This window comes from Carica papaya, chromosome 5 (genome assembly GCF_054855325.1).
Source record: "Carica papaya isolate Zhongbai chromosome 5, ASM5485532v1, whole genome shotgun sequence".
In the NCBI taxonomy this organism is placed as follows: Eukaryota; Viridiplantae; Streptophyta; class Magnoliopsida; order Brassicales; family Caricaceae; genus Carica; species Carica papaya.
The window spans coordinates 42,495,560-42,518,252 of NC_142313.1; the positions used below are offsets into that span (position 1 = coordinate 42,495,560).

Consider the following 22,693-nt stretch of genomic DNA (forward strand, 5'->3'; position numbering starts at 1 on the left):
TTTATAGGAAAAAAGAAGGGACCAAAAAGGTTGGTGGAACTAGAGAATAAATGGGGCCATGAAGAGGGGTAGATGGAAATCAACCGCCATCCACGAGTGAGTTAAAAGCCAACGAGAAAAGCTGCAGATTACATGTTTGCAAACATAAACACATGCTAAATTTTTGTAGAATGACTGCCCGACGGATATTGTTACCCCAGACAACATAAAAGGAAGTTTCAAACATACAAGGTGATATAGAATGCAATAGAATACAAGAATCCTAAAATGCAAAGGGAGTCTAATTGTTTAGGGGGCAGACGTTAGGCATGAAAAATTTAGAAATATAAGGGTACCATGAAACAGGATGTCCTTATTTAAGAATCATTTGACTAACGGTGGAGATTATTAAGAGGTTAGAGTAAAAATGGGAAACCATTTATAATGGGATCCTAGAGAAACAATTCCCCATGAGTAGTAAAGGTGGGATTCTAGCAACATTGACTTGTTTAGCTAAAAGTGAAGGATACCAATACCATCATAAAAGACAAACAAAAGTGAAGTATAAAGAGGCAATAAAGTTATAGAAAATTGTATTTCTTTAACCATTTATGTTCCAAGAATAGTGATATGTACCACATTGGGCAACAATGAATTCTCTAGTGTCAAAATCTGATAGCAGCAAACCTAATGTCTAACACTAATTCCAAAAAGAATGATTTACAGTTGGAATGAATGAATCTTTCAGAGGGTATGGAGAGTCAAAGACAGTGCTTACAACACACATTGAGCAAGCAGTAGCATCAGCTAGACTCTAGAAGGAATGGTGGGCACCGTGGGAGGAGCTATTGGTTTGGCGTTGAGTAAACTGTCCGCATCAGTAATGGGTATAAAGTTGGAGACCCTTCTCTTTCTTCTTCTTCTTCTTCTTCCACCTGCACTCTCTCCATCTTCAAAACTAGAGGTACTACCAGAGTCTTCAACATCCTCTGAGCCTGAGGAAGAGCAGGAAAGTAACTCTGAATCCTCCTCCTCAGACTCAGAGCCACAGTCGTCAGAATCAAATTCATCACCACTCTCAAATGATGAATATGAAGTGGAGATTCTCTCGATATTTGAGACTTGATCAGCTTGTTGAACCTCCAAGGGTTGGTGGTCGTCTTGACCGGCTACAAAAGGGTGATCGAGCAGCATCTCGGCCGTGAGTCTGAAGTTGGGATTCCTTACAAGACAAGCCTTCAAAAAAGCCCTAGCGTCCTTGGAAATCCCAGACGGAATTGTGGGAGACTGATATTGGTCTCCAATCAGACGCAGAAGATCTTTCCTCTTATGATCAGGCTTCACATCCCAAGGATCCTTGCCTGTAAGCATCTCCAGTACAATGCAACCAAGAGCCCAAATATCAGAAGGAGGATGTTGCTTGTGCTCATTCACAGATTCTGGAGCCAAATACATAGCGGTACCTCTCAAATAAGGATCCAGCTTCTGCTTCTTGGTGAGTGTGGCTCTCTTAGCCAATCCAAAATCAGCAATCTTAGCAACAAATTCAGAGGAAGAAGCAGAGGAAGGCACAAGAAGTATGTTGTCGGGTTTCAAGTCGCAGTGAACGTAACCAGACTCATGAACTTGAAAAATACCTGCAAGTATGGAATAGGCGTAACGCTTGACCAGGGCTTCAGGCAATCCCGGAGAGGGATATGAATTTTTGATCAGTCGGGCTAGGGTTCCACCAGAGGCATACTCCAAGAGAACATTGTAAGCCATGGAACCATCGGGGTCGACGGTGGTCTCTTCGCCGTAACAACGCAAGACATTGGAACAGTGAGAGAGGTTGAGGAGAACCTCTTTCTCCTTCTGAAGAGAAGCGGACATGGAGAAGTCAGCAGACTTGACCGCCATTAGAGGAGGAAATAGAGAAGAGCGGGAATTGTGTTTGTTTGAAGTGGCCAAATGCACACAGCCAAATGCACCTTTGCCGATCATCTCTCCCCGTCGCCACCTTCTCCCGTTGCTCTGCATCTCTTATTTCTTTCTTTCTTCCTTTGCTTGGTTTCTTGATTTCACACGACTGAAACTCAAGAGGAAATTTTGATAAATGAAAACACTAAAAAGGAAATAATTGCGAATAGGGAAGAAACCTTAAGAATTTAAAGAAGAATACTTGGAAGGGAAAACTAAAAGCGTGTATTTGAGTGTTTCACTAATTCCTTTTCCATGTAGGTTTGGGTAATTTGAAATCCTGCTCATCCACTGCCTTAGTTAATAATTAACTGATTCTTTCTATACATATATATATATAGAGAGAGAGAGAGAGAGAGAGAGAGATTACATATATTTCTCAAAATCCCACTGCACTTTAATATGAAATTCAGTTCAAATTTTGGGTTTTGTATAACACTTGGAAGGCAAAAAATGTCAAATATGGAACAGAACAAGTTTAAACTAGATGGTTACTGGTTTCAGAGAACCCTAAATTTACAAAGCATATTTACTTTTAGGTAAGTTTTATTTTTCTCCCTTATGTTCTTATCATTAATGATTTTATTAATGGCGTACTTGGAACAAGTAAAACTCCCTTAAACTTTAACTTTTTACAATTATAACATCTAAATATTTAAGTTTTATATCTCAACTTAAACTAGAAATTATGTTATAATAGATATGTGTATATTAATTAATTAATTATAAGAATTTACTTAATTTGTGCCCACAATTTTTTTTTTAATCAAAAGATTAGTAAAAATAAAAAACCCTACCAAATCCAGGCTGCCATGAAGAATTATGTTGACCAATTTGAATTGAGTATTAATAAAAAAATAAAATGTCAAACCGTGTATTGAATGAAGAAGGGAAGGGAATTGACCAAGTCTCAAGTCTAAAAGTGAAGAAGAGCATTTTGGTAATTAAAATGGAAATGGCAATGCGCAGCAACTTCTCACCTAACCAATACAGAGCAAACAACCCAAAAGTTCCAAACTCAGCCACCGCCATCATTTGAGACTGTGATGATACAAATACATCCAATCCTGATTTTTCATTGCATGTGCATGTACACCTGTAATTTTGAAAAGGGATGATAGTACAATGCAACATCTAAATATTGATTCACTCATCATTCATATCTTTAGGGAGGCAGGCCTTTTTCTGTCATTTGCACACCTCTTGGTTTCTCAAATCAGATCCCCAAATGGGAAGAATTACATACACACATATATATGTATGTATCAGCCACCATTATCTCCTCAATCAAAAAGGACAAGACTTGCACCCATGATAAGAATGTTTTCCAACAAAACCAAATACAACCAATCATATTATACAGCCAAATGAATCCACTAAGTTTGGGTGTTATCACTGCCTACTAGCACTACAACTACAATATAGCTACAATAAAAGCACTAAATTCTTCTGACAATCCAAAGTTGATCCAAGAGAAAAGAAAACCTATTACAATACTTGGCCCTCATTATCAAGAATCTGTTTGCTGCTGCTGATGTTGCGGCTGTTGTTGTGCCTGACCCTGGGGCCATGGCATAAAAGCCATAGTAGGTGGTCGAGGCTGCTGGGCAGCATAAAGTGCTGCCTGATGATCTACTGGCTTTCCCATTATCATTCCTGCAGGCCCAACTGGATGCTGAGGTGGGACATAGTAGTACGGCATATCAGCAGGTGAACCCACCACCGGGAGAGTTGCCTTAGTCACCCCAAGTCCCTCTTCTTTTAACTCATCCCTTGGGATAATATCAACCAAGAAATCAAACACATCTGTCCTCGAAATGGCAGCTGCAATGTCATTCTTCTGCAGTGTTCTCCTTTTGTTTTCTTCTGTATGGATCCAAGAGCGCAGGGTCAGCTCCAAGATGAACATTTCACATGCCTTAGCAAATATCACAGGAGCCTCAGCAGATATCATCCGCACATCTTCATCAGCTTTCATTATCTTCTTGATCCGTGCGAGTGGAAGACTGTGATTCTTGAAGTCTGTAGTTTGTTCAATTTCTTGCATTTGGTTGGTCCAGAACATTTGAAGCTGCTGCTGTTGTTGCTGCTGCTGCTGATGGTGGAAGTGCTGGGCTTGTTGGAATGCAAGCTGATGTTGGGAATTAGTGAAGCTAGTGGGAGGCTGTGTTGCCGAAGGGACTGCTACAGCCGTACCCGAAGCCACCATGGGAGCAGTCTGGTAAGGATGGTTACCATAAGCCATTTGACCTGTTCCAGATACAACTCCCATTACGGACTGCTGTTGTTGCTGGTGGTGTTGCTTTTGTGATTCCTGTTGTGTTTGCACCTGTTCTGAATGATCCATCACTTTATCCAAGAATATCTTTGCTCCTTTTTTTACCTATTCTCTCATAGAACGCTGTAAAGTATAAAAACAGCCATCCACATGCACCAAGTCAGCATTTATGTGCTTTTAAATCAAATATATCTTAGAACAAGCAGGTAACGACGGCACCAGAACAGGTACATTTGTGATTCAACCAGCTACCGTGAGAATTTTGTCATTAAATGTATCGCTCCAAATCTATGCTGTTACAAGCGACAGTGAGGCTCCACCAAAAAATAGATATATTCACTTAAAAAATAAAAAGTGTCACGACTGATCCTATTGGAGTAGGATCAAACTCTAAGTCATGCATGGCTCTATAGGCAAAAGTCTATTTGGTATAAGGCAGGAAAGCGTTAGACACCTGCTTTGCAATGTGAGTTGATTAACTAGAACCTAATAGAAGGCATCTACACTGTAGTCTTAAGGTGAAGTGTGTGATAAATGTGATTAAGAAAGCATTTATGAAGTTACTAAGTGTGATTAAGAAAGCATTTGTGGAGTTACTTATAGAAAGTAAGGAAACCATGGGCAACGTAACTAGAAAGACAAATCCAATAACCACATGGCAGCTAGAGCATTCCCCTAAGAGAATTCTCTGCTTTACCAAACAGACCCACAATCCAATCAAACACAATGTTTTGTCCAATTTCATGGTCTAATTTAACCCATCATCTTCCTCATTTCATTACCAATTGATTTAGCATTTTAATCTAAACAAGGCCAATCAAGATCATAAGGGGATACATAAATTACAACAAATAGAACAATCAAGCCAGTGAGAAATTTAAGAACCCTCGCAGGCAGGTGAAAGAAAAAGTCAGCGAGCATGCAAATGATAACATGCAACTGGTTAAATATCATCCTTGAGGCGAGTAGAACTGAAAAATTACTAACTTTTTCATGCATACACAAAAGTGCACCCAAAAACTAGTTCAACACGAACATCAATGAAGTATTTCTATGAACAGTTGGCGAGCAAGCAAGGGACAAAAACTCCTAACTTTAAATTATTTAATTCTTACCAATCATGATCACAGGAGATACTATAAAGGTTAGTTCGGTGCAATGGTTAAACTTCTTTTTTTTTTTTGAAATAAAATTGAGAAAGAAAGTATTAATGAGAAAGCGCCAAGGGGGAGCTTAAACATTTTAAAAAAGAATTATTTTTTTTAGATAACGTAAAGAAACACGTGTCGACACCAGGATCCAAACCCGCGCAGGGAAAGCCCATAACGTTTCAATTCTACCTCCTCGACCACTAGAAAGCATCGACCTCACAAGAATTAATAGTAGAACATAAGTAAAGAAACAGTTAACAATTCCTATCATCATCGGCTACCGCATTGGAAGGAGATTTCTCATTGATTCATTTCATCCACCGGATTATATGCATTCACATACCATAGCCGAAACAGAAAAAAAGCATATTGGTCAAACAATTCTACCAGTCCCATCAAATATATTCTATATGTAGTAAAACCATTCCATTTCTTCTATACCTCAATCATAAGAATCAATTACTTCCATTCTCTGAACCTAGACAAATATGAATCATGTGAGAAACGGAAATATTAAAAAAGAAAGGGAAAGGAATTAGTTTTACCCCGTATCTATGATTCTCAACACAGATAAGAACCAGAGGAACCCTTATGCTCTCTATCTACCTGATCAAAATCTCAGAAATGATCAAAAATCTCCCCTCTCTCCGTCGACCTCTCTTCACAGAAATCACAGAAGAGAACCCCTTTTTCTCTTCCTCTCTCCTTTTCGTTGATGACTTAATATGCTCTCGCTCAAGTTGATCCTGAACAGAAAACCTAACAACTAATTTTCTTCCTCATAAAGCCCCAAGTTCTTCCTTTCCAAAACTAGTTCCCAGCAGTCTCAATCTTCAGCACGTGAAGGTCTTTGATCCACCTTCCTCTAACCTATTTAGGGAATTCCCGTCTTCCCTTCCCTCGGCGCCTCTCTTCCGAGACTCCCTTTTTCTTCGGTTCAACTCCAGAAAGACACCTCCTCTTTACCCTCACCTTAGTCAAACCCTCCTTCCCCCCAACGCTCTACTCAGCCTGCCTCTCGTTTTGTTTTGTCAAATCGCCAGAACCCTAGAGCACTTTCCCTTTCCTACACCGATCATGGACATTGACTACCTTTTCTTCTCTGAACGGGAACTCCCCTTTTCCCTCTGCCTCGCTCTCCCTTTGTTTTGTCGTTGAGTTCGAGGAGCCCTAAAAAGGAACTCGTGCCAAAACGTCACCGTTTAGAGCTCCTGCAAGCAACGGTCGGGCCTTCTTGGGCCAACTTAATGGATCTCCAGGCCCGGAAGAGGGCCGATCAAGGCTTCTTTAATATTAATTGAGGGCTGGGCTGATAGAAATACATAAAACAAATATTTACTTTCTAAAGAAGACATTTCATTGACTTTATGCATAAAAAGTGAGTGTATATAAAACTTTATTATTTATCAACCAATCATAAGTTATCTAAATTGGCCATATGAATCTTGGGAAGTTATTTCAAGGAAAGAAAAATATAAGATCAAATGTATCAAATAGTTAGGATACGGAAAGAACAAAGATTTCTTTTTCAAACATAATCTAGTGATCACATTCATGATATCGTAAGTCCGTACAAATAGATGCTAGTAATTTAATAACTAGATAAAGAGATTCGCATTCTTGCTAAGCAAAAATGTAGATGATACATATATTATGGAGGCAAAATTCATATATATATATATATTTATAAACTTAAATGCTCAAATTACCCTTTTACAAATCACGTTTCCTATATCCTATCCACAATTTAATATGTTTTCCAATGTAGCTACCACATAGATGCCATATTTCAAACCCACTAAAGAATAACTATTTTACATAGTAGCTACAAAATTAGCATCTCACTAACATGAGATAAGAAGGCAAAATAAAACAGGGGGCAAACACGGGATTCGGCATCACATGATAACAAGATCAGCTGACGGAAAGAAAAAATGCTGCTAAAGAAGATGGTCACGGCCCATAAGGCAAAAAGGGTAAATTCCAGAGAAGTGGTGATATGCAGTCACAAATCATTCAGAAGATTTCTTTTTCCTCTTTCTGTTCTTCTTCAATAAACCCTTCTCCGCTAGTGATTTCAGCTTTTGCTTCTTCCGTTCCTTTGCCTTCTCTTCAAACCCATCATCCATCATTTTCATTGTTGCCACACGTTTAGCTTTGTATACCTGAAGTTTTAAGTTCAGAATCCTTATAAGACAAAAGTTCTTATTTCTTAAAAATTTAGAATTAAATAGAGTTGTGTACAGCGGACATATGCCACCATTCAGTTGGAATCATCCATGTAATAATCTCCATCTATTTACTCAATCAATCCCATTTAAGTGTTCAACTAATCAAATTCCAATTCACAATTGATGTAACTTGGCAGAATAGGATTTAGGAACTATAGAAAAAGTAGAAAAAAAAATCCAACTCACAATTTCATGATGTGCAAAGACAACCATAATCACAAAATTGCGTTTAGCCACTCAAAACATTAGAGAAAATACATGAAGGATACTGTACTGCCGACAGATTGCTCAAGAATAAACATGTATAGATGCTTTCTGATTTTTGAGTGCCTAAAAATAACCCAGTAAATTTACTTTTAATCCCTATAAATGTGTCTTGCCAATTCATGTGGTTTGGGAGTTTGATATCAAAAATAAGCATTTGGCTCTACCAAATTAACATGGCTAGGTAGAATAGAATGTAGAAATGGAAGAAAAAAAAGAGGGAGACAAAACATAGCATTCCAGAAATTATAGAACCCAACTAACATTAGGTTTGTCTTTATACACTCATACTTGAGAAAATATTTATGTAGTTTTATTCATAAGCAATCTGTCCAACAACACAATATCACCCTTGCATTTACAAATTCCTAAGAATCCTATTATGTCAAGAATACTTTAGGAAATTAAACTTAATAAGAAATAATAAAACTATATCTTTTGCCCCCAAAAAAAACATATCGATATCAGAACACTTGGTAGTTCCTAAACAAACTATCTACCATAATCCATAAAATATAAAAAATACATAAATATTTAGTAGAATTAATGTACTACTTTCATCATAGGGTCATCAGAAATATATGAGAAAAATCAACTTTCTATTTAAATATCATGAAGAAAAACATGGAAATTTTGTGAATAATAGACATATGGCCGAAGTGCTCTGTAACATGTTTATATGCATGTGCAAGAACTTTAAAAATGATGTTAGGTGCAAATCACCTCTTGGCAAGGAACCTTTTTTTTCGGCAGATGGTAAGAATGGCCATGATAGTTAAAAGAAAAGCTAACAATTCATGACAGATCTAGGCAGTTGCTATCCATGATAAACTTTTCTAGTGGAGAATAATTAATTGGAAATACCAACTAGTGAAGTCAAAACAGACATGTTACCAGTTGACTTACCCGCGTAATATCAGAAAGCACCTCGTTTTCTTTACATTCAAATTGCTCCAGTTGCTTTCCAAGAACAGCCTCTATTTCATGAATGAGATCAATGTCATTCTGCAAAAGTCACAAAAAAAAGCAGATATAAAAACATATGGGGAAGAGAGATGTTTCATCTCAGGATAATCTAAGTTAAGGTGTTTTTCTTCCTTTCTTATCTATGGTGATTTTTTTTTTCATGGAGAAGGAAAAGATTGAACTTTCATTAAAGAGCAGCAAGGAAATTCCATAGAATTACAATATATATATAAACACACACACACATATGAAAGGGAAACTTTTACAAGTTTGTCAAGAAGTCAATTACATATCCTAAACCTTCTCCCACATTGAGCAGATGACCCTTAGGGGAAAAAAATGGAGTTGTTGAACCAAACATCCTACACTTTATCAAAAGACTAGAACATCTCTAAAGCTTTTCTGTGTCTCTTTCCACACCCTCAGAAAGGACCCTGATTCCTACTAAAATACATGAACATACTCATAAACACCTTCTTTGGCACCAACTTGTAGCCTGCCTAGGATCTAATAATGGTTTGCATATTTTCCTAGCTGAGAACCTATATATTTACCCGATAAAACCCACCCCCTGTCAGAGTTCAAAAAGAAACTCAAACTTTGAATAAACTTTTTGCTTAAGTTTTCATTTCTGTTCAAATGCATTTGTACAATAGAAAGCAACTGGCAACATTAATAAATTGGAAATAAATAATAGACTCCCCTGCTTCTACCAACATAAATAAAAAATGCAGAATACAGTAACAAAATAAAATCTGATAAGATCTTCTTATGTTCCTTAAGACCAACTTTATCCTTCTTCCCATGCATGAACCTCCTACAGACCTGCTCTTTAAATGAAACCACTTTGACCAAATCAATTGCCTCTTCATCATGTTAGACATTTTCAATATATCCATTTCCTCATTTATAGCACAACATCATTCAAGATAACAATTTTGCGACCACACAATGGTAAAAATTTTCTCCTTTTAAAATAGCTGTAGGAACATTCTATCTTAGCATAAGCATATACCTGCGTTACAAAGCTCACAGCCAGCCCTCCTCTACCTGCTCTTGCAGTACGCCCCACACGATGGACATAATCTCTTGGATACCTGAAATGGGCTGACAAGTAAATTCCACTGCACATGTTTTCTGGAAAAGCCAATGACAAATGAAATATCATAAAGAGATAACCTTGGAATATCATAGTTGATAACAAGATCAACTGTTGGAATGTCCAAACCACGACTTGCAACATCAGTAGCAATCAGTATAGAAGCTTGCCCAGATTTAAATCGATGAAGAGCAGAAAGCCTCAGAGACTGGGATTTGAAAGAATGCAATGCTGCAGATTCCAGATCTAGCTCTTCTAGTAGTAGATTCAAATGGTGACATGTTCTGCTCCAGCACAAAAATTAACAATAAAGTATGATCAATGATGGATGGAAATCTGGAAAATAAACTATACAACTGATGCAGTATCTATTTGTTTCACAACCAAAAAAAAAATTGTTTAGAAAAGAAATTGACACACATGCTTAAAAGTCCAATCAAGAAGTACAGTTTGCATTAACAAAAACCTTGTTAGAGTAGAAGTACCAATATCTTGGGGGAACAGAAAGAAGAACCAGAGACAAGCTAGGATTCAATCAACAGACAAATAATTATATTCAGACGAGTACGTAAGAATCTGAACATATTTTCATTTATACAAAACAAATAGTTGGTACAATTCATGAGTTTGTTAGAGTACCTACTAATGGAGCGGTGAACATAACAATCTGCATAATTTATTGAATGGTTTGGAGTTCTCTAGCTTCACCTATCTTAGATGAAATATAGGGCTTGTTAAGAGAGAACCTTACGATCTCTTGAGTAAAATAATACTCAATTTTCAATAATTTTCTCAAAAAGCCAGCTGCTAAAACATACAAAGTGCGGAGTATTATGGGGAGAATGAGCAGTAATTGGTGTTAATTCTCCCCAAAAAAATAGAATCAAAGAGTAACCTGTAAAACAGTTAATTTTCACTACGAATAACTAAGTTTTTATTACAAAAAAGGATATTACCATAGGTGCACACAGGATGGAGGATGTTAATAGATTAATATTCCAACAGAAATTTTCCACTTGTTGTCCAATAGAATTCCTTTACTTACATGTTTTTGCCAGTTGAACAGAAATAAGAAAATATCAATGAAAGAAAAAAGACATCCAATCAGAAAAAGTCTTTAAAAGGTTAACACTGAATTGCTCAAAAGAATGGGATACCTGCAAGTGGAGACAAATATCATAGCAGAACGAATACCCATTTCTTCCATTCTAGACAAGATGTGTAGAAGATAAACATCCTTCACATTTTTTGGAATAAAAACATATTGCTGCTTAAGAGTGTCAACTGTTCTGAAGCCTTCATATGCTTCATAGAAGTATGCTTTATTCACAGACAGCTCCAGAAGAGTTTGTAAATTACTTGTCATTGTTGCGGAAAATAAGAGAGTTTGACGAGGTTTTGGCAAGCATTGGAATATTACTCTGAGTTCTTCCTCAAAGCCAACATCCAATACTCTGTCTGCTTCGTCCAAAACTAAAAACTGAAACAATGCAAATAAGCATCTAAATCTATAAACTGAAACAATGTAAATGAGAATATAAGGATGTGTCATGCAACAAAAAGTAACCTTAACTTCTCATACATAGCACAAGGTACATAGCTCACTTAGAAAAGCGCACCTACATGTTAATGAATGAAATTTTTATCAATCATTTATGTTAAACTATAGGGCCAGATAAGCATGTGAAATACCACATAGAACAAGCTAATTATTTAACCCAAAAAAAAAAAAAGAGCAAATAGTACGAATTGTGATTTTTTTCAAATATGGAACTATGAAGGAGCAGCTTTATGTAATTCAAGAATTCAAATTTTCCAAGATGATATAATAAGCAGGGCAAGGGGGCACCACTCATGCTTTGGATACTTCAAAAACAACATTCTCTTCCTAAAACAGGCTCTCTCACTTTCATAGTAGCTTCCTTAACCATTGAGAAAAATATTTACATAAACCTACATTTATGAAATAAAAATTATCCCAATGAAATAACCAAAAATGTTGTGCATAATGTTATTTCACAAAATATGTAAGTTCATATATAAATCTTTGTTATTGAGTAAAGTCAATCTGCCAAATGAAGTAATTCCTCTACATAATGATAACTTTATCAGCACATTTTTCTGGGATTTAAAAAATAGGAGAAGATATACTCATGTTTGTTATACCATATTCCTAGAAATGTCTTTCCACAGTTATCTCATTCCCACAATATAGGAATTTGTCTCCTGATGGGTGATAAAGTTACTTTACAAGTCTTCAGAAAGTTAATATATTTTTAAGAAAAAAGTGTCTTGCAGCATCTCATTGCCTAACTCCTCTTGCTTTTGCAACTATAGCATATCTCTTGTCCTTACCCAAACTCATTGATACTCTCAATCCTCATTTACTACCCACAAGTTATTGTCATCTTTCTCATTTATAAAATTTTATGCGATTTCATATCAACCTCTATTTTTACATATTTTGCAGTTTCTCCAAAGCTTCCCTCTTTTTCTTTTAAACTATCTTTGTTACTATTTTCATGAAGTATCATCTTATTGGGTTAAAAATTAAGCAATTTCATAATACAAATTTCCATGTGTATTTCCACTTTTTGTCTTTTCCTACTTATGTAAGAAAGATAATTGCAAATATGACAGTTCTTTTATTTTAATGCACATGATTGATACCATTGATATTTTTACAAATACCACAATTTTACTTAATTACTCAAGTTAATGCCACTTAATATGAAATATAATGGTCATAGGCAAATAAAATTCACGAATATGCAATTCCTAGTCAGAGAGGAAGTTTTGTCATTTTACACTACTTTCTTCGTTGAATTATCTTTCTACTGAACATGTCCACAATCCTAGTGTGCTGATTGGCACTTTGGCTTGTATGTTCAACATTCTCAATAGTAAAATTCTCATAACTTTAATCACCTTTCATTTGTTTGTTGAGAAGCTTGTCACTTTAATCAATTAGAAGACACTAATCAGTTATCTTCATATTAAATAACAAAAAGAAAACGCACCAAAAGAAATAGAAAAAAAACATACATGAAGAAACTTGGGCAAAAATAAGAACTACTTACCTTGGTTCTAGAAAAGATAGGAGGAATATCAGGATTCTCCTCAAGCAAGACCTTGATCCTCCCCGGTGTTGTTATCACGACATGAGGCCTTCTCATCAAGCTTTGCGTTTGGTTCAACATATCCATCCCTCCCACCACAACTGCACACCGCAAATGCAAGCACGAACCCAAAGCCCTAAATTGATCGGCCAACTGATAAGCCAACTCCCTTGTAGGCGTGACCACCAAGGCAAATACCCCATAGGGATCCTCACCAAGCCGATGCAAGATTGGCAATGCAAATGCTGCTGTTTTTCCACTACCTGTCTGGGCGAGCCCGAGCACATCACGACCTGTAAGGATTTTTGGGATACAATGTGTCTGCACTGGAGTAGGCTTGCGCATGCCTAATTCCTTGCATGTTTGCACTGCCCACTCGGCAAGGCCAAGGTCCGCGAATGTGGTAATAGAGGTTGTAGCAACATAATTAGGGTTTGAACTTACGAATTTTTCAAGGTGAGGAGTTTTATCGCTAGGGTTGGCATCACCGTTTCGAGGTTGAGTTTGTTGTTGGGGTTTGGGATTTCTGCGGGGTTTAGAGAAGAGAGGGAAATTTTCATCAACTAAGGTAGGTTCGTCCATTATGGAAATTGAAGGGATTATGAGTTACAGGTTAGATAAATTGCAGTATAAAAGCACCCAATTAGGCTTTTCTCTCCATTGATTCTCTTCCCGTCAGTGCATCGTAGAAAACTAAACCACGAAAAATCATAATCAAAATTAAACTACTATATTAAACTAGACTAATACTCCGAGTTGTAGAAGTTCGACTACTTGCTATTTTATCTTCTCTTCTTCGCGTGCACTGTTGCAGTATCCTGTATCTCCCCTGCTACCGATTGTCGGCTGTTTGACAACCCTAATCAAGACCCTCTGGTTTTCTTTGGCTAAATCAAATCTAAATACGGTTAAAATTAATGTCAAGATAGCTATTAGTTTTTTTTTTTTTATTTAAAAATTATTTATTATTGGATTAAAACAGTGATAAAAATATTAATTTAAAAAATAAAAATAGTGTGTCCAATAGAAATAATTATATATATATATGAATATAAAATTGATGAGTTAATTTTGTAGCCAGCCTTCGAGAATATTATATATAGATAATTACCGTAACTAATTAAATATTTATAAATTTATCTAATTACAATAATTTTTTAAACATATTATTGTAAATGGTTAAAAATTAATTTATTATTGATTTTCCTCATATCCATGTTTATTGTCTTTTATTATTTTTTATATTCAAATAATTTTTGTTTCATATTTATTTTAAATTATTTATTATATGAATATTTAGAAATTCACAATTAGATGTTTTTTTGATTTAATTTAGTATTATATTAATTAAAGCCTTTTTATGAAAATATAAAATGATATTTTATTTGAATTTTCTATTTGTATAAATTTAAATTAAATTATGTCAAACATGAAAAATAAATGACTTTAATAAAAGAAAATATATGTTATAATCTTTAATATAATGTATAATGCATACAACATATTTCATACATAATAATTTTAATACTTTTTCATACCTTCTAGCAAATCCAAAAGATCAAGAAGAAGTTGTTTGCAATTATATATAGTAATATGGTAATTTAATTATTTTATAGTTGATATTTTAAAGTAAGTGTATACTTTAAAATGTACAAAAGTGAATGTAATATAGGTTAAAAGTGATATATCGTAATATTTTTGTAACGGCCCCGAAAATTTAAAATAAAATATGCGTATTAAAAAGGTCAAATGCGGAAACGTAATAAAAATTTTGATTTAACATCCCTTACACTAAAATAAAAAACGTGCTCAAAGTATAAAAGAACAAACTAACTAAAAGAGAAACTCGAAAATAAAAGCTATAAATATGACTACGGAGTCTTCAGGCGTCCCCTTCGCCGTCTTCCTGCGAAACGGGCTCGGGAACAATGTCTTCCTAATATGAAATGATTAAATAAGGAATGAGCTACACCAGCCCAGTAAAGATATCACACTATCTCACCGTCACGGAGGTAAAGGTGGGTAGAAAACACAAAAGGACCAATGGAGCATAGTTTACAACAAACTCGTTTATTAACATAAAAACCTTTACTATCCACTTACCTCGGTGAAATTCATAAAACAATATACGAAAGCAATAACATCATCATCATCACGAAATCATAGAAACTGTATAACATAATACTTATCATGCCTTTTGCATCTCAATCATTACACAACATATTTTTCCTTATTTACCAGCCTACTAGTATCCATGAGGATCCATAGGGGTCCCACTACCCGTGAACCCTTAACACTTGTAATCAGATTCCAGGGCCGTCCCCATACCTCGTCCGGTATGGGCGCCAAAACACATAAGATCTCTATACCCCGTCCAGTATGAGAGACCACGATCCCGGTAGGGTTCCCTACGGACCCGGTCCGTCCACCATCTCCCAGGATATCTAGTCAGACTGACCACATTATACAATTATCAATTCACATAACCTTTCATTCCCCTTTTCCTCAATCAGCATCATCAATTCGCAAACAAACAAGCAAACTAGTAATTTATGCCAAACAAGACAACATACAACATCGGATTCTCAGTCATTCAACCATCATCAATAAAACAGTAATATGTGCACACGAAACTATGAAATGAAAACATAAGACCTCATTCTGCATTTAAAACCGTAAAATAGGCCAAACAACAGCTAACAGACAAACACACCAGACTCGGGCTCCATTAGCGACTTAAAACAATTTCACACATCTGTTGATTCATGAGATACCATTTTATCATTTATTGAACTTTAATACCGTGAGAGGGGTCCTTACTCGTTTCGGGGTTCGAACACGGCTCCACAGTGCGCCTACAGGCTGTCCCTAATTTTTTTGAATTTTTTTCGGGGAACTGAAACGCACTACTGGTACCTGCACGTGTCCCAAAAAATTCCAAATTAGACCTAGGCCCCTTTCGGCCAATATCGCAATTCCGGTACGGCGGCGATTCGCCTCGGGTTGGCCGTTTTCGGCCGAATTCGGCCACACTTGCATAGGTCCCTGCGATAAAACAACCCTAGGGCCCTCGGAGGGCCAAAAAATTACGAAAAACTGAAGCTTACCGGCGGCGGTGCTCTCGGGTGCGGCGGTTCTCCGGCGAGGTTCGTGTTTTGGTGATTCGGCTCCGATCAACCTGTAGAGAAAAGAATGGTGATCACGGTAATATAAAAATTATATCAAACGGAGGCCGGGAAGGGCCTCATCGGAGGCAAAAATCGAGGAGGGGCGCGGCGGCGCCGCTGGGTTTCGGCTGTGTTTTCCGGCCGTTTGGCCGAGATTTTGGCTCCGATTTGGCCATAGGGGAACTTAGCGTGGAAAAATGAGCCGGGGGTATGAAATTTACCTCGATCGGCGTTCGAAAAACTCCCCGGTGCGGCGGCGGGTGGCGGCGGCCGGCTCCTCCGGCGTCTGGTTCGTCTTCTCCTGCGAGGGCAGGCGGCTAGGGTTTTTGTGGTCAGGTGTGGGGGTTCTATTTATACCCTTTTGCCTTTTGATCACAGCCGTCCATTTTGATTAAATCTGGGCCGTCCGTGCGCGTGCATCTGGGCCGTCCGTGCGCGTGCATCTGGGCCGTCCGTGCGCTTGCATCTGGGCCGTCCGTGCGCACGCTTAACTGGGCCGTCCGTGCGCGCGGGGACGCATCTGGGCCGTCCGATCGCGCACACGCGGATCGCCCACATGGCCCGTTCCTGGGTCGACGTGGTCTTGCCACGCGGCAGGTCCTGGTTGGCCAGGGCTGCTGACTGGGCCGTTGACGTGGCGCTGACGGGGCACAATTTTTCTAAATTACGTTTTGACCCACGGTTTTCGATTTTCTTTTCAAAAATACCCCCAGAATTTAATTTTCACCTCTTTTTCCCAAAATCAATTTCAATTAAATCCAATTAATATTTTTACCCAATTTTATATTTATTTTATTTTATTAGGTTTATTTTAATTTAATTAAATAAAAATAAAATAAAATAAAATAATTAAAATTAATAATAATAATAATAATTAAAAATGTAACAGCCCCGGTAATTCAAAATGGAAATTATATTATAAATATTAAATGCGGAAGCGAAGACAAAATTTGATTAACATCCCTTACACTAAAACCAAAAACGTGCTCACAAAATATAAAAGATTAAACTACCTAAAGGGGAAACTTGAAAGTAAAAACTACGAATGTGACTATAGAGTCCTTAGGCGTCCCCTTCGTCGTCCTCCTGCGGAATCGGCTCGGGAACAATGTCCTCTTGATCTGAAATGATTAAATAAGGAATGAGCTACACTAGCCCAGTAAAGACATCACAATATCTCACCGTCACGGAGGTAAAGGTGGGTAGAAAACACAAAAAGACCAATGGAGCATAATTTACAACAAATCCTTTTATCGAAAATAAAACCTTTACCATTTACTTACCTCGGTGAAATTCATAAAACGATATACGAAAGCAATAACATCATCATCATCATGAAAACATATATATGAACTGTATAACATAATACCTATCACACTTTTCGTAATTCAATCGTTACACAACATATTTTCCTAATTCACCAGCCCACTAGTATTCATGGGGATCCATAGGGGTCCCGCTACCCGTTAATCCTTAACACTTGGAATCATATTCCAGGGCCGTCCCCATACCCCGTCCGGTATGGGCGCCAAACCATAGACCTCACTACCCCGTCCGGTATGAGGGTGAAAAGGGCCGTCCCCATACCCCGTCTGGTATGGGCGCCAAAACACATAAGATCTCCATACCCCGTCCGGTATGGGAGACCACAATCCCAGTAGGGTTCCCTACGGACCCGGTCCGTCCACCATCTCCCAGGATATCTAGTCAGGCTGAACACATCATACAATTTCCATTCACATAACCTTTCATTCTCCTTTTTCCCTCAGTCAGCATTATCAATCACATACAAACACGCAAAACGATAATTTATGCCAAACAGACAACATACAACATCAATATCCCGGTCATTCAATCCATAATCAATAAAACAGTAAAATATGCACACGAAACTATAAAATGAAAACATTGAACCTCATGCTGCATTTAAAACTGTAAAACAGGCCAAATAACAGTTAACCGACAAACACACTAGACTCGGGCTCCATTAGCGACCTTAAGCAATTTCACACATTCGTTGATTCACGAAATACCGTTTTATCATTTATTGGACTTTAAAACCGTGATAGGAAATAGGGTGAGGGGTCTTTACTCGTTTCGGGGTCCGAACACGGCTTCACAGTGCGCTTGCAGACTGTCCCTAATTTTTCCTGAATTTTCCTCAGGGAACTGAAACGCACTACTGGTACCTGCACGTGTTCCAAAAAAAACCAAATTAGGCCCAGGGCCTCTTTCGACCCAAATCGCAACTCCGGCACGGCGGCTCCGCCGTGCTCCGGCGACGGCGCCGCCGCTGGCGGCGGCGAGTCGCCTCGGGTTGGCTGTTTTCGGCCGTTTTCGGCCGAATTCGGCCACACTCGCATCGGTCCCTGTGAGAAAACAACCCTAGGGCCCTCGGGGGGCCAAAAAATCACAGAAATACGGAGCTTACCGGCGGCGGCGCTCTCGGGTGCGGCGGCTCTCCGGCGAGGTTCGTGTTTTGGTGATTCGGCTCCGGTCAACCTGTAGAGAAAAGAATGGTGATCACGGTGATATAAAAATTGCATCAAACGGAGGCCGGGAAGGGCCTCATCGGAGGCAAAAACCGAGAAGGGGCGCGGCGGCGCCGCTGGGCTTCGGCCGTGTATTCCGGCCGTTTGGCCAGGATTTTGGCTCCGATTTGGCCACAGGAGGAATCAGCGTGGAAAAACGAGTCGGGGGTACGAAATTTACGTCGATCGCTGGTCGGAAGTTCCTCCGGTGCGGCGGCGGGTGGCGGCGGCCGGCTTCTGGTTCGTCTTCTCCAGCGAGCGGCAGGCGGCTAGGGTTTGTGGTCTGGTGTGGGGGTTCTATTTATAACCCCTTGCCCTTTGATCTCAGCCGTCCATTTTGTTTTAATCTGGGCCGTCCGTTTTTGATTAAACCTGGGCCGTCCGTGCGATTAAATCTGGGCCGTCCGATCGCGCCCACGCGGATCGCCAACGTGGCCCTTTTTGGAACGACATGGTATTGCCACGTGGCAGGTCCTGGTTGGCCGGGACTGCTGACCGGGCCTGCTGACGTGGCTGCTGACGTGGTTTTTTTTTTTTTTCCTCCTCCTTTCCGGGTGGTACAAAAAAGTTATGGGGCGTTACAATTTTATTGGATAAAGTAATGTTTTATCGTTGTACTACTAACGTTTTAGGATTTAGAGTTAAGGGTCGGCTAAAATAATGAATCGTCTCAGACAACACCAACTACTAGCAATAGTTGTAGTCATTGTCCCAAATACTGCAACATCTCGAGCCCATAATTTAGGCTCAGGATGACATAAATTAATAGTAATAATAATAATAATAATAATAATAATATTTAATTTTAATTTTTTTAAAGAATTTTTTTAGATATATGCATTTTGGATATCTTTGAAAATAATTTCAAAAGGAATGAGTTAAACTGGAAATAAAGGAGGATCAATTTGAAAAGAAAAATTGAAAGCAGGGGTCAAATCGCAAAACAGAGAAAAACAGCCATGTAGGACGACCAGTTGCCATGCGCTGCGTGGCGGACATGTTAGCACACGTTCCACGCGAGAAGCCACGCAAGCAATGTACGTGCCAAGCAATCCAACGTCCCATATTTATTTTTGTACGCACGAATGACCCAGATCCATTTTCTCATTAGGCATAATCGAGCGGTCCACACGCCTTCGATCAAATAGTCTAGATCCGTTCCCCTATTAGGCACAATTGGACAGTTGAGGATGCACCACGCGGACTTGGATGGACGGTCCATATCGAAAGGAGGGGACTGTTTAAACTCCTCTTCCATTGAAACCCTAACCCTAGCCGCACACTTGCTCACCGGAAAAAAAGAAGAAGAAGGGCGACTGGATGAGAAGCCAGCCACCGTCGCCACCTCACTAGAGACCTAAATCGACGCCAATAAGCGCAATTTTCTCTCGTTTGTCTCTTTTTTCTTTCTAAGCTTCCCAAAACACTTTTTGATACAGGAAAACTTGAGGAAAAGCCATAAACGGAGGGCGGAGCTTGACTGAGCCACCGCACCCAAAACTAGAAAATACTCCGATGAACCCAAAATCCTTTTGTTCCTTTCGTTTCTCGACCTTACGCCATCTAACGTATTTTTTGGTGCAGGGTGACCGAAAAAGCCACAAGCAGCAAAGGAGGAGCGGCGGAGCCCGACTGAGCCGCCGCGTCGAAGATAAAAAACATCAGTCAATCCTCGATTTTCTTATTTTTTCATCGACAGACACCACCTAACCACAAATTAAATAGGATTTCACTTAGAACCACCCGAAATCGACATGATTGAGAGGAGGAACTGCCGTAGAAGGAGGAACCAACGGTGGAGCACAACTGTGGCATTGTGCCGAAACCCTAAACCGACCCCCGGTGAGATGTTTTTGCCCTTTTGGCCATTTTTTGCGTATTCCCACATTATTTTGATGTAAGCTTCGATTTTAGCATAAAGACATAAGAAATCCAAGAACCAAGAACTGCTGGAAAACGTAGTGAAAAATGCGGTGTTTTGAACACCGACTCAGGGTAAGAATCTCTCACCCATTTTCTCTGTTACGGTTAAATTGAAGTTAAACTAATAATAAACGAAATTTTAGTTAATTGGTGGTCCTTTAATTAATTAAGTACTGTTGGCCAATGGAACAGTAACCACTCAGTTTATACCTATTTTGAGTTTTAGTTACAGTATTTACATTCTTCAGTCGTTTATTATGCTTATATATTCACTGTTCTGCTTACTTTAATTTATTCGCTTTAAATCTATGGTTAATGTGGTAAGGTTTCTCAATCTATGTTATCTAGTCACTCTATTATACGTATAACATATTTCTATCGGTATAATGTATCCTTTATTCATGTACTTATCTTAGAATGTGCACACATATATTTGTGATATAAATGTACGGGCCCCTTAGAGCTAAATAGTAGATAATAAAAAGCATATGCATAAATAAATTGGGTCAAATAAACAGGGCTTACGAGGTGCCTTAGGAAAGATTGTACAGATTTGGTGCATAGGGTAAACCTTACTGTGGACGTTATCCTCAGTCAAATGAGGCTGAGAAGTCCCATACCAGAAGGGGTTGAGAATTGTATATTTGACGCCCATTATCAGACGAGGTATGGGGACGATCGTTTGATTAATAAAATGAATGTTTGGTCCACGTGTAGTGGGGAACCTTATGGACCATTGCGGCACCTGTAGGTAAGTTGAAATGATAAAGGTTAATTATTGTTGACCTTCTAAAATGCATAGGATAAATTACTATTCTGATTCTTATCTTCATAAATGGTATTTAGGAAGTTATAGGTGAGTTAAAAAAATTAACGTTTTTAGTTAAACAAGTTTATTAAAAAATGAGCTCCATTGGTTGTTTTACGATTTTTATAAACTTTTAATTTTCTAAATCAGTGATAAAGCATTGATATTTTTACTGAGTTAGTGTAGCTCACCCTTTTATTATTAACTATTTCAGATCAGGACGATAAAGACCTAAATCCTGAACAGCAAGAAAACTAACTAGAAGATTGCCTCTCTGTTTTCCAAGTTTCGAGCAGAGATTGATCACATTAGTTCTCTTTATTGCTTTTTTTTATTTATGTTCTTTAAGGGCATTTCCGTAGCCCTATTGAGCGTTTTAAGCACACTGTACAAGAAATGTAATCCTACACTCTAAACTGCTTATGCTAATTAATAAATTTCAGTATTATTTCCTTATCCTATTTTTGGGCTTTTACAAATACAACCATGGGGGTTCGAGGAAATGCATTTGCTATGATAAATATTGATTCATTTTGTGGAAAAAAAATAAAACAATAGCTATCTTTGTTCGTGGATGTGATCAACTCATATAACATAATATCCATGTTTAAGGCCAATAATAGACAACAATAGATCATTGTACCTTTTACAAGTAATAACCAAAATAATGGACTATTTTGGTCTAATTCCTTTTTTTTTTTATTAAGACCTTAATTGATCACACTTATTTGTCTACATATTTTTGTAAGCATATTTTTACTTAAATATTTCAATTTTATATAGTTAATATACATAATAATTGATTGTAGAATCGAGTTATGAAAATATTTTATATTTAATAATAACCAATCTTTCATAAAAATAAAACTAATAGAATTGTAATGCTTACCATCTAGTTAAAAAAAAAAATTTAATTTTAGAAAATTAATATAAAAACTTCTATTAAATATCTTACTTCCAATATATATTAGGGGATCAAAGGGCAATTATCAAATTTCAAAAACATTTATGTGCACATGAAGAAAAGTTTAAAGAAATAAAAAAAAAAAGAAATACACATAAAATTGATTTAAAAAACAAGAAAAAGTGAAATATATATATCTTAGTTTATCTATTTATTTATAAAAATATATATTTTAAATATTAAAATTAGCTAATTAGGTGTCAATTGAAATAGTTAATACATGAATACCAGATAATATTAGTATACTTATTCAT

General features: G+C 37.7%; 3 protein-coding genes across 4 annotated transcripts; all 3 read right to left on the reverse strand.

Annotated features, from left to right (window-relative positions):
• Nucleotides 1–560: 560 nt before the first annotated feature.
• On the reverse strand, nucleotides 561–3,109 carry LOC110816927 (mitogen-activated protein kinase kinase kinase 20-like). 2 transcript variants are annotated; one of them, XM_088221134.1, is made up of 2 exons: nucleotides 2,919–3,109; nucleotides 561–2,047 (listed from the first exon to the last, which is right to left on the reverse strand). In XM_088221134.1, the coding sequence occupies exon 2, from the start codon at nucleotides 1,996–1,998 to the stop codon at nucleotides 787–789; it is 1,212 nt and encodes a 403-aa protein (XP_088077260.1). In that variant the 5' UTR covers nucleotides 1,999–2,047; nucleotides 2,919–3,109; the 3' UTR covers nucleotides 561–786. The 2 variants fall into 2 exon arrangements, with proteins under 2 accessions (XP_088077260.1, XP_021900988.1); XM_022045296.2 differs by lacking the exon at nucleotides 2,919–3,109 and adding an exon at nucleotides 2,141–2,267.
• A 141-nt stretch (nucleotides 3,110–3,250) lies between these two features.
• On the reverse strand, nucleotides 3,251–6,521 carry NF-YC2 (nuclear factor Y, subunit C2). Its single transcript, XM_022045298.2, has 2 exons — nucleotides 5,913–6,521; nucleotides 3,251–4,339 (listed from the first exon to the last, which is right to left on the reverse strand). The coding sequence occupies exon 2, from the start codon at nucleotides 4,283–4,285 to the stop codon at nucleotides 3,449–3,451; it is 837 nt and encodes a 278-aa protein (XP_021900990.1). The 5' UTR covers nucleotides 4,286–4,339; nucleotides 5,913–6,521; the 3' UTR covers nucleotides 3,251–3,448.
• A 523-nt stretch (nucleotides 6,522–7,044) lies between these two features.
• Nucleotides 7,045–13,940, reverse strand: RH36 (RNA helicase 36). Its single transcript, XM_022045375.2, has 6 exons — nucleotides 13,008–13,940; nucleotides 11,085–11,407; nucleotides 10,008–10,211; nucleotides 9,844–9,925; nucleotides 8,769–8,867; nucleotides 7,045–7,532 (listed from the first exon to the last, which is right to left on the reverse strand). The coding sequence occupies exons 1-6, from the start codon at nucleotides 13,626–13,628 to the stop codon at nucleotides 7,380–7,382; spliced, it is 1,482 nt and encodes a 493-aa protein (XP_021901067.1). The 5' UTR covers nucleotides 13,629–13,940; the 3' UTR covers nucleotides 7,045–7,379.
• Nucleotides 13,941–22,693: the final 8,753 nt, after the last annotated feature.